Genomic DNA, 20,115 nt, shown 5'->3' on the forward strand with positions numbered 1-20,115 from the left:
TCAATATCGGAGGATGTCGGTCGAACATGGAACAAATTAAAGAGGGTTGATAGGTTAAAGACGCCCTTCAACTTATTCCTCCCAACTTATTTTTCTTTATAAATATAAATTTTAATGTCTGTGTTATAAGATTTTTTCCTCCGCGTTCTGCAATTAACTAGAACGAGAAATGAGATATTGAATTAAAAGATTATCGTATTAAAAAGTAAAGTATAACGAGTGCGAAGCAATAAGCAGAGACTATTTAAATAATAATACATTCCGTCCATTCGAATAGGTTGAGTCGATTTAATATTTCATTTTATTCTCCATTTTAATAACTTTGCACACGTTTAATTAAAATCCGCATTTAACAATTTCGCTTGAAACATTTAGGAGTAATCTTTGTCGCAGAACAATCAAATTTAAAAGATGCATTTTTCTCTCACATAATCTAAGAATCTTTTTATACTGGCACTTTAACAATGAGTCAAAATGGAAGATAAATGAATTAAAGTTAAAAATATCTTTATGCTATAGAGTAACTATAATAACTAATAACTAATAGAGCTTGACAAATCTAATTGAGTGAATCAGTGAGTGGGTTTCTAATGTAAAACTCGATTTGCCTACGGTCAGATCGACTTGCCGTGTACAGAAAGACACGCGGATTATTATTGCCGAGCGAGCGATGAAACCGCAGGAAACTGCGTGAATCAACCGAGACCTTGATGCCGATGTACCTTCGCAAATTATTCTCGAGGATCTCATTGCGCCACGATGCAAACCTAGAACGTGAGATGCGGTATATGCATATGAGTCGCGACGGCGGCGGCGGCGGCGGCGGCGGTATCAGTTTTAGTACGCCGTAAGCCAGTGTATTACACCACACGGTTTCCTTAAAATTAACTTGTAATGACTCCGTAAGACTCACCGCTGTAAATTAGCGGGCATCACGGGAAAACAGCGAACCGACCGGAATCGTCGAAACGGCCTCGGCAATTTCATCGAAGTGATGCAATCGAGACTTCTGAGCGTGGTTTAGAGAACAAGCGAGAAAAGTAAGCTTGTGTGTATGAACATTGAGGAATACAAATCCGTACGGTCCATGTATCTGGAAAGTTTTTAGTACTTGTAATCGTGGCTGATGCATTTTTACTCTCTAAAAGTCGAAGAGTGAAATATTACTCAAAACGAGTGAAATGAAAGCGTAATAAAAAGTGAAAATTGAGCCTGTACACTTCGAATGATTTGTCACTTTAAGAAAAAGTAAAATTGCTCTATAAGTTAGAGTGAAAACATTCTGAGTAAGAGGGTACTCTTTTCGAGTGTAGTAGATTAGTATTTATAGGAGTGAATTATGTCACTCTATAATTTGAGTACAAAATTTCACTCTGTTAAAATCACTTATCAGTCGTTTTTAGTGAATCGTGATTTACTACAGCTGTAGAGTGAGATTACATCACTCCGGTAGAGTAGTCGCTCTAAAAACTTGAGTGAAAAATTCGCTCCTACATTATGAGTGGTCGCATTTACTTAAATTAGAGTGACAATTCTCTTTAGGAGTGACTGTCGCAATTACTCTAATATATATAGTGGCGAAACCACTCTATGAGATTTAGAGAGTAGCTTGTCTTTTCAGAGCTTGGTTACTTATTTTTCAACATATATTGTAATCGATCAGCGATGAAGAACCGTCGTTCACTGATCGGGGCATGAATTTGCGAGCTGGTTATAATGAAGCACGACGAATCGAAAAGGCGCGACCCGGCATCGATGGGAAAGTAGCAAGAAAGAGGGAATAGGAAATTCTTCGCAAGGAAAAGGACTATAGAAAAAAAGACGACGGTCACGATAGAGTAGGTCCGTGAAGGGAGGGCCGTGTCTAGGCTCCGTGTTAGTCATCTCGCGTATATCCAGCGGAGTCTACTTAAAGTCCGTGGCTCGGCCTGAAATCGGGATTGGATAACCAGCCATCGAGACCCGATCGCATCTGATTCTCGCGACTTGTCACAAAAAGCGCACATGTTGCGCGCCTCACAATAGCCCCGGCGCACACGTACGCGATCGGATAGTCCACAAATACCCGTGTTAGTCCAACCGCCACAAACTAGCACACGTTACGGCGCGCGCGTTGCATATAGGCGATGTATAATAGATTGTATTCACGGCTCCGGTGTATGCTGCGGTGGTGCACGGCCCCCACCGCAAATTACGGACAATCATCTCCGCCGTGCGCGCTATCCGTATCAATCCTTTTTTCGGCAAATAACACGCTGCTCGCATCTACAGGGCGTCCCTAGGCAAAAGATGCGGAGCTGGGAGTCGTGGAAGTATGTTGCATTGTCGGAAACAAAACTCGAACTTTTTTTTACGTTTGGCGATTTTAATTTAAAATCGAGACTCATTGTGACATTGTAAAGCTCGCATTATCAATAATGTTGTTGCTCCCACCCTTAGGGATGGGAAAAGTACTTTTTAAAAGTACCTAACTAGTTACCGTTACTCGTTACCGAGTAAAACAAGTAACTATAGTTACTAGTTAATGATTCTCAAAAGTAACTTGTTACCGTTATTTAAAAAGTAATGATTACTTTTTCTGTTACGTTTTTAATGCTAAAACAAGATTACAGACTAAAAAATTTATTTTTGTAATATTTTTGTTAAAATATAATAAAAGTAATAAAATTTATATTTTAAATTGCAAGACTACAAAAAAATTTATAGAGAAAGGTTTTATAATGCCCAAAATGCAAATAAAAAATTTTAGTTTTTATTAAATTTATAAATACAGTAAAATTTAAACTTTTTTGTACCCTTAATTTTATGTTTAAAAATTTTAACACAAAAAAAACGCAGAAGCGCGTGGCACCAAAGCCGGTATTCATAAAGTTTGTTCTTATACGGCTCTGTGATTAGTTTATGATATCTTAAAACTATTCTTAAGGCGATCTTAAATATAATAATGGACTATGGATATCGGTTGAAGACTGAAGATTGAATATGCAAAAATTATGTCACAAATAGATTCAAAATATAAAAAGTAACGACAAAAGTAACTGTTCAATTCGTTACCGTACTGAAAAAATATAACTAGGTTACCGTTACAGTTACAAAAAGAAAAAAGTAACGCCGTTACCAGTCCGTTACAAAAAAAAGTAACTGCAACAGTAACGGCGTTACAAAGTAATGCGTTACTTCCCAAACCTGTTCCTACTCGAGTTATCTGATAATATTATCAGGTTAAATATACTACTATTTGAAATTATGTAAAGTAGTTAATTTAGTCTTATACGAGTTTCTCTATTTTCTTTAGAAGGCTTATGTCAATTTCAAGTAAAATTTACAGATGACTTGGTAATTCAATTAAATTGCATGTTACTTATTTGTATTATACTTGTACCAAAAATATTTACTGTAAAGTCAGGAAAAGAGTTTTGTTATATTTGAACGTAAACGCGAGAAATAATTCTAAATGTTATGCGGCACAACTTATCGCATGACCGCGTAATAGTTTTTTTAAAATATTGCTTAAAAAAATTTGTAAGACTTAAATCGATCCAGTCCATTCTAATCTGACCACCCTGTAAAAGCCCCTCGCCTTGACTAGCGTGGCACGAAGTGGATATCAGGGGAGGGCAAGTATATTCTTTACTACGCGGTGCAGTCCGCAGCTCATGGAAGCACGGACACCTACGACCTGACCACACGCAATCCTCCCGCCTCTGTTCCCGTCTCCTCTCACCTCGCCCCTCCCCTTTACCTATTGCAATTGATTTACAAACTGTATTAAGCTTACGTACGCGCTCTAATGAACAGATGGCCGCGGCGGGCGAGCGCGGGATGTCTTGTGCTACGATCGCGAGCTAAGTGCGAAATTATTGGGGGGCTCGGTGCCTCAGCAAGAAAGAGAAAGAGAGAAGGAGAATCGTGATGCGCGATAGTCTCGCGTGAAGTCTGGGAAATTACTCGGATACACTAGTAATAAGTAGGCAATTGATCCTACTCTTATACAATAAGCTTCCATAAGTTTCATAAAATAATCGACATTTTTCTGTATCTAAAATTCTCTATACTCTGCATTTCTTAAAGAAGATACGTACATATGTAATTTTTATATTAAGATTATATCTTATTGTTTTAAGGCATACATAATTATAATTATATATTTTTATATGACTATTTTTACATACGAGTAAGCTCCATAAGATTAATGCGATTGCACCGAGTTCTTTTTGTACTCGCGAGCTTTGAATAAAAATTGTAATTTTGCACAGATATTTCCATGAACGAAGAAGAGTCGATTTGCAAAGACTTCCGAGCGCGGATAAGATTGCATTGTTTAACAAAGTAGGTCGTGCGCGCCGTCCTGCCTTCGCGATACATTTTCCACCGACAGCTTTCGGAGTGGAGAAGTATTTCATATTCTCGCCCTCCTTCAATCCCGCGCGCTTTCTTTTTGTGCTCACGCGGGGATCGTTATTGCGAGCTTGCGCATTATGTTTCGTGTCACTGCTCCACCGCCAGCCAACTTTTGCGCCAACTTGCTCCGCGAACGTTTGTTTCAATCCCTCAATGGTCCTTCTAGGCGTTTTATGAAACTTCTCCGGTTCCCCGTACCCTATTCATACGTTTCTATAGAGATTTGTACATCCTCCATTGTTAACTGGGTGAAAGAGCGGCCTAAATGTCCCATATATTTTCGAGTATTGCATTATTATTTGGAAATACTGCGTTCGGCTGCCATCGCGCGTTAAATGTAATTTGCTTCATTATTACCTACTGTGTTTCAAAGAACCGTCGGAGCTATTATTATTTATAACGCAATTTTCATTAATATATTGATACATTGCTTTCATTATAACTTACATTACAAATTACAGTGCTCTGATTATTTTGTTATAAACTACATATGAAAACATCAGGCAAAAATAAAAATTTATTAATTAACCATATAAAATAGTTTATATTATATAAAAAAAACGGTATAATAACGCAAGATAATTTGATCATATACGAATCACATGATGAATGAGACGCATCGTTCTCTATAGATGCCATCATACAAACGATAATGCAGCGCACGAAAGTACGGTGATTTTGACCTCTATTAAGCTAGACCCCCCACCAGCGCAAATCAAGTTCTTACTAGGTCAAAAATTTAGTGCTATTTAGGTGCTAATTAAGTGCCCTAGTCCGAATTTTGGTGCTCGAACCGTTTAGCAGGAAATCGCGTAAAAAATGGGGGAGTCCAGCTTGCCATAAAGCTGGACCCCCCCATATCAGAAAATGGTCCTACAAAGAAGATAAGTACACTATAATTTAGTGCTAATTAAGTGCTAATTAAGTGCTCTAAAAAAAAGATAAAATATTGACAGATTATAACATTTATTTAAATATACCATTATATATTGAACACAGTACCGTCGCGGTCGACACAAACACTTAAAAAGATTGCCGCATGAATATATTCGTTACTAAAATGATCGAAAACATATATTTCCCAAATCTGAGTTCATTGCTAACAGTAAAACAATTACAATAATTAACTTAGACCAGCCGTTTGGCGCTGAGCACTAAGTTCCGTCATCTGATCGTCTACGAATTAGTTGCTCGCATGATTATAGTATTAAAATAATTCTCAGACATTGTACTTTAAAAGAATTACACGATTCGAATTTAGTGTTAGCTGCTTAGTGTTGAAATTAATTAATTAATCAATGGAGCGCGCGCTTCGCGGATAAACTAATTAATTTCAACGCTATACAACTAGCACTAAATTCGAGTCGTGGTACTTTCTTAAAGTACAATGTCTCAGGATTATTTTAAGACCATAATCACGCGAGCACCTAATTCTTTGACGATTCTGTAACGAACTTTAGGGCGCGGCGCGCGCGCTCCATGAGTTAATTAATTGATTTCAACCCTTTGCAGCTAGCACTAAATTCGAATCGTGATATTTTCTTAAAGTACAATGTCTCAGGATTATTTTGGGACCAAAAAACACGCGAGCACCTAATTCTTTGACGATGCAGTAACGAATTATAGAGCGCTGCGCGCGCGCTCCATGAGTTAATTAATTGATTTCAACCCTTTGCAGCTAGCACTAAATTCGAATCGTGATATTTTCTTAAAGTACAATGTCTCAGGATTATTTTGGGACCAAAACACGCGAGCACTTAATTCTTTGACGATGCAGTAACGAATTATAGAGCGCTGCGCGCGCGCTTTATGAGTTGATTAATGATTTCAACCCTTTGCAGCTAGCACTAAATTTGAATCGTGATATTTTCTTAAAGTACAATGTCTCAGGATTATTTTAAGACCATAATCACGCGAGCATCTAATTCTTTGACGATTCTGTAACGAATTATAGAGCGCTGCGCGCGCGCTCCATGAGTTAATTAATTGATTTCAACCCTTTGCAGCTAGCACTAATTCAAATCGTGATATTTTCTTAAAGTACAATGTCTCAGGATTATTTTAAGACCATAATCACGCGAGCACCTAATTCTTTGACGATTCTGTAACGAACTTTAGGGCGCGGCGCGCGCGCTCCATGAGTTAATTAATTGATTTCAACCCTTTGCAGCTAGCACTAAATTCGAATCGTGATATTTTCTTAAAGTACAATGTCTCAGGATTATTTTGGGACCAAAAACACGCGAGCACCTAATTCTTTGACGATGCAGTAACGAATTATAGAGCGCTGCGCGCGCGCTCCATGAGTTGATTAATTGATTTCAACCCTTTGCAGCTAGCACTAAATTTGAATCGTGATATTTTCTTAAAGTACAATGTCTCAGGATTATTTTGGGACCAAAAACACGCGAGCACCTAATTCTTTGACGATACAGTAACGAATTATAGAGAGCTGCGCGCGCGCTCCATGAGTTAATTAATTGATTTCAACCCTTTGCAGCTAGCACTAAATTCAAATCGTGATATTTTCTTAAAGTACAATGTCTCAGGATTATTTTGAGACCAAAAACACGCGAGCACCTAATTCTTTGACGATGCAGTAACAAATTATAGAGCGCTGAGCGCGCACTCCATGAGTTAATTAATTGATTTCAACCCTTTGCAGCTAGCACTAAATTCAAATCGTGATATTTTCTTAAAGTACAATGTCTCAGGATTATTTTAAGACCATAATCACGCGAGCACCTAATTCTTTGACGATTCTGTAACGAATTATAGAGCGCGGCGCGCGCGCTCCATGAGTTAATTAATTGATTTCAACCCTTTGCAGCTAGCACTAAATTCGAATCGTGATATTTTCTTCAAGTACAATGTCTCAGGATTATTTTAAGACCATAATCACGCGAGCACTTAATTCTTTGACGATGCAGTAACGAATTATAGAGCGCTGAGCGCGCGCTCCATGAGTTAATTAATTGATTTCAACCCTTTGCAGCTAGCACTAAATTCAAATCGTGATATTTTCTTAAAGTACAATGTATCATGATTATTTTGGCACCATAATCACGCGAGCACCAAATTCTTTTACGATTCTGTAACAAACTTTAGAGCGCGGCGTGCACGCTTCGCGGATAAACTAATTAATTTCAACGCCATGCATCGTCAAAGTATTACGGGCTCGCGTGTTTTTAGTCCCAAAATAATCCTGAGACATTGTACTTTAAGAAAATATCACGATTCGAATTTAGTGCTAGCTGCAAAGGGTTGAAATCAATTAATTAACTCATGGAGCGCGCGCGCCGCGCCCTAAAGTTCGTTACAGAATCGTCAAAGAATTAGGTGCTCGCGTGATTATGGTCTTAAAATAATCCTGAGACATTGTACTTTAAGAAAATATCACGATTTGAATTTAGTGCTAGCTGCAAAGGGTTGAAATCAATTAATTAACTCATGGAGCGCGCGCGTCGCGCTCTAAAGTTCGTTACAGAATCGTCAAAGAATTAGGTGCTCGCGTGATTATGGTCTTAAAATAATCCTGAGACATTGTACTTTAAGAAAATATCAGGATTTGAATTTAGTGCTAGCTGCAAAGGGTTGAAATCAATTAATTAACTCATGGAGCGCGCGCGCCGCGCTCTATAATTCGTTACAGAATCGTCAAAGAATTAGGTGCTCGCGTGATTATGGTCTTACAATAATCCTGAGACATTGTACTTTAAGAAAATATCACGATTTGAATTTAGTGCTAGCTGCAAAGGGATGACATCAATTAATTAACTCATGGAGCGCGCGCTCAGCGCTCTATAATTCGTTACTGCATCGTCAAAGAATTAGGTGCTCGCGTGATTATGGTCTTAAAATAATCCTGAGACATTGTACTTTAAGAAAATATCTGTTCTTCATATGCGTAACACTTCCAGTGTAACTTTGTTTACGAAAGTATCACATTTTATGCTAATATTTTATGTAATTGATAACTCCTGTGTTTTATCTGCGCATCTTCGCGCACGTATTTACGTAATAATCGATGCGTAAACTCAGGCCGCAGTGTAATTTATTATGCAAGGCAATATAAACGTAGAATTGCGGCGAATTGTAATCTACGGGAATTTACGAGAATCGTAAAGGGTTAATCCGCAATATTGCGATATTGCTGTTGTATTCTGTGTGTGTGTACGTTTCTCATAATATCCCGCTCCTGTAAATTCGCGAAGGAACCTAGTAATCCCAGAGATTACGCGACGAAGATGTTGAACTGTTAATATTCTCCGCGTTACACGCGGGAAGCGGACAGACGATATTCAAGGTGCGGCACGACGGCGCGGGGTGGAGGGAGGGGGGATACGCGTTCCCTTTCTTTCGCGCGTCGCTTTCTACAATAAACCGGGGATAGAGATTCTCCGCTATTCCGCGCCGCGCTGCGCTGCGCCGCGCGAAGCGGGAATTACTTTCGCTACTTTCAGCTCTCCCAACAATGCTGTGATTTAATAGAGACCGCGGGCACGCTCGCGTGAGCGCGCTACTTTCATCTTCCTTCGCTCGCGCGATTACGAGTTTTCTTGCCGTCCGCGTCCGTCGTTGTCGTTCGTTTCTGTAACAGCGCGCGCGCGCCTCGCGCATTCGTTCCGAGAGGCAACATCGGTCGGATGTTTAATATTCCATTGTTACGTTCCGCGTGTCAAAAGGAATCATTTGGTTCTTTCGGGCGTGAACGTCTATCTCGTTATCTACCTGTGCAACTGGTTTCTCGCAAAAGAGAGGCGTTATTTGCAATTTTCCGAAATTCTCTTCAGCGTTCGCATTGCGGTCTACAAACGATTTCTATTCACATTAAGTTATAAGTTATATCTATGTTTTCTTTTTATGCATATTGAAATACGTGCGTAGTACATAATCCAGTACTTTTCGTTCGGAATTTAACGCAGTTAATCAGTTAAAACAATTTGTAGCCAAAAAGAAGTAGAGAGATATGATATAGAATTAAGTTAGTAATAACTGATAATTATTTCGTTAAATTCTGATTGATGTAAACCGAGTTATTATTTACTAATATTACGCGTTAAAAATGACCGAAAGAAAGAGGGTCGAAACGTAAGCTAGTATATTATTTTTGATTCTTTAGATTATAATAAATTATATAGCGCACACTAATTACAACGCTTGGCTCTTATCGCCAAAATTTGTGTTATTTGATTTTATTAAAGAAAGCAAGTTTTTATATATTTTTATTTACCAGTATTTTTTATATATGTTAAAATAAACAGCCATATTCGTAGCCAATAACTTCCCGAAATTTGCGCGAAGAATGCATCGAAACCGCATTCGATTTCTTTAGATTTCTTATAATCGAAACGTCCGGCTGCGGTGTGTCGTGACTCCAGGTATTCATTTTCCACGTTTTCGCGACGGGGCGCTCCGAGATCGGATATCGTGTTCCCGTCGAAGCGGTGCGATCCGATCCGCGGAGCGCAATTTCGCGAAGGGCGGTTATCGTATGCCGTAACGGCAATTCGGGTTGCGACACTTCTCGCGTGGATGACGTTTCGTCTGGCCACGGCGCGATTCGAAAGTTGCCATCTACGTTTGTTTCGAAATTGCACAGCCACGCGATCCGATCGCGATCTCAAAAAGAAAAAGATGAAATGGGAAGAAATAGTAAAATTGAAAAGGAAAAAGAAACGGAACTCGTGTAATGCCAGCGCGCGATTTGTCTCGGATTTTAAGTTCATGCCGTATTCTGCATCACAAGCATATTCGCAATAATTTATTGCACTTGATGTGAATGCATTTACGGAGTGTCCTAAAAAGTGCACAAATTTTTGTTAACTCGAGATTGCTTTTAATTGATTTTTTTCTTAAGATAACTCCTGAATTAAGAACGATCGAGGATATATAGAAAGTTGTTTTTTGCAATAAAGTAATAAGATTTAAGCGTTTATTTAAATCCCAGTCGACTTTATTTATTCTATAAATTAAATTTATTTTTAATTGACAGAGTATTTATATGTATATAACTTTATTATATATGCTGATTATTTGGAAATAAATAAACTAAATAAATAATGGCATTTTTTAAATTTGTCAACGAATCCATTAGAATTTAAGACGAGGTGATAGGACTCGTGTATACTCCTGTATACTCTATGTGCACACAAATTGCGATTGAATTCGCTATTCGATCTGATCTAAACAACGTGCTGAACCGGACAATTGAATGTAAACAATCTGATAAAGTATACGACGCGATTTGAACGCACAGGTGATGGAGAAATCGAACAGGATCGAATGCATTTGATTCCTGTTGATCTCTCTTGGGGTTTACAAAAGCATCCGCAGGTACTTTGCGATCGTCGTCCGTCGATCCTGTGGGTGGGCAGCCGTACTTTCATCATTGTGAACGGTAATTTATCATTCGCATACTTTATAACGGCAATACGTAATGAAATCGCGGAGATACTGTTGGAATTTATGGCAAGAAGGTGCGGACGTTTTCTAAATGTTACTATGGCGATGAACCCAGTTCTATGGAAATACTCGGTAATGATAACAGTATTTGCGAGGCGATACGGTAGATAAACAATAATTTGTCCTTATCTTCCATTCTATGTATTTTTAACTTACGCTTTTAACCTGGAATTTTTAACTTGGAGTTATCTCGCAGTAGAATTATGATGCAGAAATGTGTGCTGCATGCACAATTTTTAAAAGTTTTTTTATATAGTTGATAATTTAAAAAATTCTTATATTTAACATTGGTTGTATTCAACGTAAAATAATTTGTAATTTAGAAACGGGCTGTGCATTTGATACTATTTCACTGTCGAGACTTCATCATCGAGAGGAAACGAGATTAAGTGCCTCTTGTTGCGCATTGTGATAGCTCTTATAACAACGTTGTTGAGAACGTCTTGGTCTAGAAAACCGTGGAAATTTTTTGAAAATACGCGACACCGGGACGGACGCGGGGCGAGTGCATCAAGTGAACTTGACAGATGCTTCTCCGCTTTTTATCGCGAAAACGGGCACTACACGTAGGGGCTTGTTTATACACAAATTTATCAATGTAATGCGCAACGCGTTTGCACATAACCCATTTGAGATCGTCGCCCGCATAATTCTTTTTTTCCTCCCCACCTCCGCCGAATGGCGAAACGCAAGATGCAGCGGCCGACGCAACAGTCAAAATAAATACCCGCTGTTAACAAGAAATAGTGATGCGCTTTCTGCTGATTAAAACTTTAATACAAATAGTAATTAAAGGAATTTACGGGAAAAGTGAGAGTGTATATAATGTGGATACGAATTAAAGAAAGATATTTGTTAAAAATCTGCAGACCATGTTTATTCGATCGAACCGTTTATTACCAATTGGGGAAAATCGCAGAAATAATGAGCGGTAAAAATTGTCGAAACACCCGTTGCATAATTTGGAAATCTGCCCGACATCGACATCGTCATTTTGCGAAAGATTGACTACCGTTCGCGCGTTGTAGACAATAAATTATCAATTTGATTTAACACGGGCCGGTCTTGTGCCATCCCATGCTACCCCTCTTAAATGGTTTAATAAATTTGATCGTTTAATACGCTCATATTACCGTGAACGATCTATTTGATCGCGCAGGCGCGAATTAAAGGCGAGATTAACAAATTACGAAACGAACAACTTACGAGCATAAGAACGTTTCGGTGGTTTTTTTTCTGTATAAACGGTTATAGCCACAGCGTTGCGATTGGGCGAACAGTGCCCACGTAACTGTGTATTAACGCTTTAAATAGCAATTTATGTCTTTGCCAGAGTATCGAATTTATCTTTAAGATTGTTAGTAGCGATTATATTTTCAATGAAAGTGCATCGGTCTTTAAAACCGAGTTGTACATCTAAGATAAACATCGTAGACTTTGATAAAGACTCGCTTAAATACTGATCCACTCCGATATCTCTGATGATACTGAATCTTTCTTTTTTAGCATCTTATAATTATTTTTCAAATTTGACACTGCTTTGATAGCAAACATTAATTGATGATAAAATCGATAATTGTCGGTCAACGTTGAAGAACGCGCGATTATATGTCTAAATGAATTGAGGTGCGAATTAATTAATTCATATAAATTAAAGACCGTAATTCATTCTTTAGATGCAACATCGTATTTCGCAGCAAATTCGCAGATTTTCTGCTGATTCAATTTATGTTGATCCATATCCAAATATCCGCAACTGCCGTAAACGATTTTCGGCCGCGCTGCTAATCTTTAACGAGCGGCCACTTTTGGATCGCTCTGTATGATAGCATGCTACACGCTGGCATTGAGGTGTATTCTAAGCAGAATAGGCTAACTAACCAACTAACCACGAGACCACGTCAGTAGGACAGTGAAAGGCGACCTAGACCAAGTCTCTTTCGTTGCCGTATGCCGCGACGCGGCGTTGAAACTTAATAGAGAAAGACAGAAAGGGAGAGGGGGGGGAGAGAGAGAGAGAGAGAGAGAGAGAGAGAGAGAGAGAGAGAGAGAGAGAGAGAGAGAGAGAGAGAGAGAGAGAGAGAGGAGAGAGAGAGAGAGAGAGAGAGAGAGAGAGAGAGAGAGAGAGAGACCCCTGAAAAAGACGCACGTGTTTCACGCGTGTGTGTTTACCAACACGCGCGGCCACGTGCAGCGCGTGTACGGCATACGGCACGTGTCGGTGTGCATACTGACCCGTGACCGGTGCGGGCAGGGAAAAATGGAGTTGCAACGGCGCGGGAGTTCACCGCGCCGCGTCGTTCATCTCGCTCGCGCGGATATTTTAATGCCTCGTCGGACGCTGTCGGAAGTGCCGTTAAAGCGTCGTTAACGTTAAGCGTAAATTATTCCACGGGCGTTTCCACGACGCGCGGGGGAGACCTTAGCCACGCGGATTTATCGGACCTTGTCGTCTTTCGCAATTTAATCGGAATCGATCGATCGAATCTCACGCGGCCCAGTAACCTAAGTAACCTAATCTAACCCAACCTGATCTAACTTCCTGACCCAACCTAACCCCGAAAATGCCTAGCATTGCGTTGCTCCGCCCTTGCGGTTCTCCAAAACTGACGATTGCGACTAGCGATACTTCACTATCGTTTTCCGAAAGACGTCTTTGGTATACACAAGTGCGTACGTACGTACGTGATTCCCTGGGAGCGGTTACGAGATATTTGAATCTTTATTCAAGCCTACGAGCGACATATACCAGGGACGATTTATTACCGGAAATTTCATCTTCGTAGTTGTGTAGAATCGCACCTGGTTCCACGCCGCTCGAAGGAATCGTAGACAAAGTTACGTTTTCATACGGAGGTCACCCGGCGGTGTGAATGACTGACGCCGACGTTCTGGAGGACACACCGTGTGGCGTGTAGTTATTTGAAAGTATAAAGAACGCTATGTGTGTTTGCCAGAATTTTATCGTATTTCCGCTGCGTAGTCTGTAATGCTATGCGTAATAAATTAAGACAATTTGAGAAACTAAAAATTAAAAACAAAATTATAATTTCATTATTCTAACTATAGTATCTCTCTTCAGTCAATTAGATTATGACTTATTATAATTATATAGTCTTAATGCCACGAGATGTGCGAATTCGTAAACAAGTGAATAAAATATTCGTTAATTTAATTCGAATTTTTCAGTATAGGAATAGAAAAAAAATCGAATAAGAATCGGTAACTTCCAGACAGATCGCGCAACTATTTTTTTTTAAAGAACAGTATATCACTACTATTTTGTTTTTTGTACATTTGTTTTTCTTAAACCAAACTGCAAAAAAAGTGCAGGATAATTTTAAGCGGCTTGAATTGCTAATACGTCCGACTCTCCCTGATTCTTACGACTGATTTATTCGTGAGATATTTGCGGGTCGGAGCTGGTTCTACAAAAGATTTTCACTCTGGACGCAGATGAGAGGATGGGCGGGAAAGGGGTAGGGGCGGACGACTTGTCCGAAAAGGATTTACGATCAGCAAAAAGGCGCTCTCGCAGAATTTCGCCATCGTAGCCGGCCGCCGCGCCAACCGACCGTTCGAGGCGACGCGAGAGAGTCGGCCGGCGCGACGCCGCGACGTTTCGGTCCTTTCGATTTCGTTCTCGTTGCGAGATTGTAACTTTGATACTCGACTCCTGCCACGAGAAAAGCACGGAAGATAAAAATACCAATTTTCGACGACTTCCTTGGCTGCCGAAAGAAGAAATTCTATTCCGTTCGGAGAGGGAGAAATCAATGCAACGGTCGCCATATAATCTTAATCAAGATTTGCAACGATAATATGTAATTGTATGTTAATTGTTAATTAACACATAAATTTTTTAATATTAAATTAGTGAGATGTTGAGTTAAAACAAAAATCTTATTTTAAAACTCACAATTATTGTAGTTGCATATCAAAAATATGGAAAAAAGAACAATTGTGTAAATATATAATTTATTTAATTTAATGACATAGAAAGAGACTTTGCTGATCTTTTAATACAATATTATCTGATACACGCTAATAATGAGAAATGCTGGAGGCGCCAAGTCTGCGTCTGTTTTCAAGAGGGCCGCAAACTTCATCCTAATTTTCATGCATGCACAGTGCGTGCTGATGAATGGCGAATGTTATAGGGTCAATGGCGCGTAGAAACGGCATCGTAGTACAGTAAACAGATTCGTATTCTTAGACAGGATTTTAGGGGTCAGCCACCATACGCCGTTAAACCATTAACGATGATATAAAATCCGCTCGCTAACGCGCGCGACGATGTTTCGCAATTCCCGCGCTGTTTATTCAGCGTCGCTGAATAGATCGTACGGCAAGTGTCTGCCCTAGCGTATTCTACCGAAAATAGCGATATCTATTAATTCCGCAAACATTTCATCCTCCTGATTTGTTACTTTCTCGTTACTGATGAAATTAACAACTTGGAATCAAAACAACGGTGTGCTTTGGTATTATCGCAGTAGATACAGACATTATAGTCATCAGACATATAAGATTGTTTTTGTATTTTGAAATAATATGACTTGATTACTTCAGTATCAAGATAATAAAATATTTTGATATTATATCTACTCAATATTTATCTAGTCTAGATAAATAAATAGATATTAATATGGCAGTAGATACGGACATTATGGTCAGACATATAAAACTGTTTTTTTTACTTACAATTAGAAATAATATGGTTTGATCACTTTAATGATGATAAAATGTTTTTGATATATAATATATTATAGGGGGAGTCCGGGAGACTTGACCATAGAGGAGAGTTGAACCACTTCAAATATCTTGTTTAAATGAACAAAGAGCTCAATCCGAGTACGTGACAATATGACGCTTGGTAGTGCGTTTCGACTGTGAGTGAGACAAACGTGTTTTAACGTGCTCGGATTGAGCTCTTTGTTCAAAATTTGAACGAGATATTTGAAGTGGTTCAACTCTCCTCTGTGGTCAAGTCTCCTGGACTCCCCCTACCTATTCAATATTTCTTTAGACACTATATTGATACGGCAGTAGATACATCAGATATTATGGTCTGGCATATAAGACTACTTGTTCTACTTTGAAATAATATGATTTTGTCATTTCAATGTCAAGATAATAAAATACTAAAAAGAATTAAAAATTATAATATGTGTGCTATAAATTTGAGATTACACTTCAAAATTAAATAAGGAAATATTAAATATTAAAGAATTTTAACCAATGAACCAAAAATAAATTTTAACCAATACTTTAATAAATAACATTTTGTTATTTTTAATTACCGTGTGTATTGAAATTTATTATTTTAACATAAATCAATAATATTTAAACTTTATTGGCTTAGTTAAATTAATATTGTTTTAGTTAAATTAACGACATATTGAGTAGGAGCAGTAGCAATCTATAGAAGGTTAAAATTACTCAAATTGAGTATAATTTCATATTACAAATACTATGAATTTAACAGTGTATATGTGAAAATTAGAAAATAATTAAATATCAAGTATCCAACAAGTTTACGGTGACTTGAAATTTGTTTTAAACATTATTAACTTTTACTTCTTTAAGCACTTTTGAAACTACGTGTATGCAGTTTCTGTTTCTTTATATAAGTTGGATGCTTAAATTTCTTACATAACTTTCTTTAAAGTTTATTTTAAAGTGAGAATATTAATTACTGGCACTTACGTCTTGATTTACGAGCGAGTTTGCGTCGCGAGTACGTATTTTCGAGCGCGTAAGTCGGCGTTAACTGCGAAGAAATCCCGAAGCGAAAGTGAGAACGTGTCTTCACTGTCACACATATCCAGCTGCAGTGTGGCGTTCTAGTGCACAAACTCCTACTCGCGCTGTCAGTGAAAACCGTCGGTGCGATAGCCCGTGGAATGGAACGCGAGGGAAATGAGGAAAATCGGGCACCGATGAAAGTGAGAGGACGCCGGCTACAGGGTGTCTCAGGCGGCTTATTCCGCAGTCGACCGCGAGAGAAAGGAGTTCACCTCTAATGGAGTAGCCTGTCCGGTTGGTCCGCGCGCGGCGCGATTGATGGAAAACGAAAAAGGCGCAGTGGCGGAGGTTGATTGTTAGTATAGGACCCCAAGTTTTGGAATCTTTTCATTGTTTAAGTTTAAAAATGCAAAAAATACAGTTCTAACAGTGCGCTAAACCAATTGGTTTTTTGAAGAATAAAAATGCATAACGGTGAAAAGAATTATTAATGGTTAGCAGCGTTTGGAGTCTTGGAAGTTTTTATTGTTCAAATCTTAAAATATATCTGTCAAAAATACAGATGCAATAACACATAAAGAAATTTGAGAAACAAAAAAAGTGCATTGCAGTATGAATTTTTATATATTTATATAAGTGAATAACTAACTTGGTAAAACAGTTTCTCTCTAAGAGGAATCCTCGAAACAAGCTTCTTAGATAACACAATGTCCAAAATCGGGACATAAGACGTTTTATAATAACGTCTTGAAGGCGTTTTAATAACGTCTTTAAGATGTTGTATGTCCCGATTTTGGACATTGTGTTATCTGGGTAGTGTTACCTTTATCATACGTTCATGTAATTTTGTTTATTGCACAGCAAAAATTAAATTTCTCGCGTTCACTAAGATTATTTTCTCGCTACGCTCATGACCTAGACATCAGAGCTACTTGTGGATTCTCGGAGATAGAATTGATATGCGCGTTCTGCATACCGCACGATGACGAACGTTTTATCGGAGAGTAACTTTCACGTTTGCTCTCGCGTGTGATTCTTTCCTTTCTTTCTTTAATTTTTCTTTTAACATGCACTATACTTTATTTTCCGGGCGTGCGCGACCGCCCGAAGATTTCGTAAGGCGATTGTTCGAATGCGTTACGTCAACGGCGTACTAATTCCATATAATACAATCCGGCTGGGGTGCCGCCGCGGTGCGGAGTCTGGTGTCGTAAAGTCCCACATTTTATACGCCGTAAGTTGTTACCAAATGACATTATTCGCATTACACCTTGAACGCGCGCTTTCAACCAGCCGCTTTTTGTCTAAACCCCCCGCGGTTATTATTTATTTGGTATTACAAATAAATACTGGGGGAGAGAAAAGGAGGCAATTGCATGGTTCTCGTAAACCTTTCTCTCGGGTGGCAGAGATTAAATAACTGTACTGGACGCGAACCCTGAAATTTGCGTTTGCGCTCGCGGGAACAAAACGAGATTTCGGGGAAGGCACGTCGAACGATCTGCATGATTGCAGTTATAAATAATGCAGCGAGACACACAAGTTAGGAATTTGACTGCCCGAATTTCTTGGATCTTTTTTGGGATGTCAAAAATTCAACAATTTTGCAAATTTATGTAATATCGATACCGTTAAATGCAATAATTAAAATCAAGTTTAAAAGCTTGAGAGAAGTTGGAATATGATTAATTATTTGTATATATATATACTATACGTTAATATTATCTAATAATTTTTCTCTTCTGGTTACAGATTGATCAGTCGAATGTGAGCCTTTCGAGTGGCCAAAAGATTCTTCTCAACGAGGAAGAATCCTATAGCTAGAGTTCACGAGGGTGCTGAAAACGAGGGAAGAAAAACAATTATTTTATCGCGTATTCACGAAAAAGTGAGGGGGAAATAATGGCAGGCGAGGACACACAGATTTTGTCGAACGGCACCGTGGAGGCTCTCACAATAATCCCACCGAAGATGACGAACGGAAACGGGCTGATCTGCGGCGACAAGCAGCACAACAACAACGGCTTGATACCGAATGGGAAGTTGCACGGCGGGATCGGCGGCACGGAAAATGGCAATCTGATCGTGCCGGATGAGAGGTCGAGCAGCCTTCACACGGAGTTCGACGACGCCGACGTGTCCTGTGGATGGGGCCCCTGCAGGCCCCACTGGCTGCAATACTTTGCCACGAAGCAAGCCTTCCTAGTGACCTTCTGCCTCACCTGGGTCAGTACGTCGAAGTGTATAATCTTTTGAGTAAATAAATTTATTAGAAATGATATATAATAGACGATTAAGAATGGAAGTAAAATAAAAAGTACTCGCTTTAAAAATCGAAGAGTGAAATGCAAGTGTAACGAAAAGTAAAAATTAAGCTTGTGCACTTCGTGATTTGCCACTCTAAGAAAGAGTAAAATTGCGCTCGACTATAAGTTAGAGTGAAATCGCATTCTATTTAAAAGGGCACTCTTTTCGAGTGCAGTAGATCAGTGTCTATAGGAGTGAATTATGTCACTTTAAAAATTCGAATGAAAAATTTACCTTATGAGTGCCCGCATTTACTCAAATTAAAATGACAACCCTTTCTTTTGGAGTGACTATCTCAATTACTCTAATATATTAGTGTGAAAACCACTTTATAAGATTTAGAGAGTAAGAAGGTAAAAAGAGGCAGCAAAAATTACATCAATTTTGAAGGAACAAATTATTAAAGGATTAATTGATTTTTTCGTGCAAGTTAAAGAGAATAAAGAATAAACGATTTGATTGAATAAAATTTACAGGACGAGTTTACCCTGGTAAGTTGGCGTTAAAAAAATCTTTATTTCTTTTCACCACAGGTGCTTCAGGGCATGTACTACACGTACTTTGTCTCCGTCATCACGACAATAGAGAAGCTCTTCCAAATCCAGTCGAAGACGACGGGGATTATCATGTCGGCCACTGAAATCGGTCAGATCGGGTCCTCCCTGTTACTAACGTATTATGGCGGCCAAGGTCACCGGCCCAAGTGGATAGCCTGGGGCATGATCCTCTTCGCCGTGAGCTCGTTCACCTGCTCGATACCCCACTTTATCTTTGGTGAACAGCTGATTCTTCAGAACGAGATGCTGTTCAGCGGCGTCGGGCCCGGCGTCGATGGCCACGGGCCCAACAGCACGTATCCGATACCGGCGAATCTCTGCAAGTTCCAGGAAAGAAACAGCACGTTGGACGGGTGAGTGCCGCTGTCATAACTCTCCTTCGAGTTATCCTCTTCTATTTCTAAATTTTTAACGAGCGCCGCCTCCCAACGATTCATCATAATGAACGGGGATATCTTTATTGGCTTTTACCCTCGTGATTAAGTAATAGCTAACACGATAATCGTGAATCATCAAAAACACTGGAGAATTAGAATTGATATCGCAGTATTCGCAGTTATAGCAAATGCGAATGCGAGGGAGAAATCGAATTATTTGGAATTATCAGCGGTTGTTACACATTAATAGATGATTGATT

The 20,115-nt window shown here is 39.0% G+C and overlaps 1 protein-coding gene across 4 annotated transcripts in view; it reads left to right on the forward strand.

The window, feature by feature from the left end:
- Oatp74d (Organic anion transporting polypeptide 74D) overlaps window positions 1–20,115 on the forward strand; it is a 208,261-nt gene that overhangs the window by 156,641 nt on the left and 31,505 nt on the right. For all 4 annotated transcript variants that reach the window (XM_071791863.1, XM_071791864.1, XM_071791865.1 and 1 more), the window contains 2 exons: window positions 18,367–18,840; window positions 19,455–19,831. In XM_071791863.1, the coding sequence (XP_071647964.1) occupies window positions 18,517–18,840; window positions 19,455–19,831 (701 nt within the window). In that variant the 5' untranslated portion in view covers window positions 18,367–18,516. The remainder of the gene's footprint in view (window positions 1–18,366; window positions 18,841–19,454; window positions 19,832–20,115) is intronic.

The sequence above is a fragment of the Temnothorax longispinosus genome, chromosome 10, assembly GCF_030848805.1.
Source record: "Temnothorax longispinosus isolate EJ_2023e chromosome 10, Tlon_JGU_v1, whole genome shotgun sequence".
Lineage (NCBI taxonomy): Eukaryota > Metazoa > Arthropoda > Insecta > Hymenoptera > Formicidae > Temnothorax > Temnothorax longispinosus.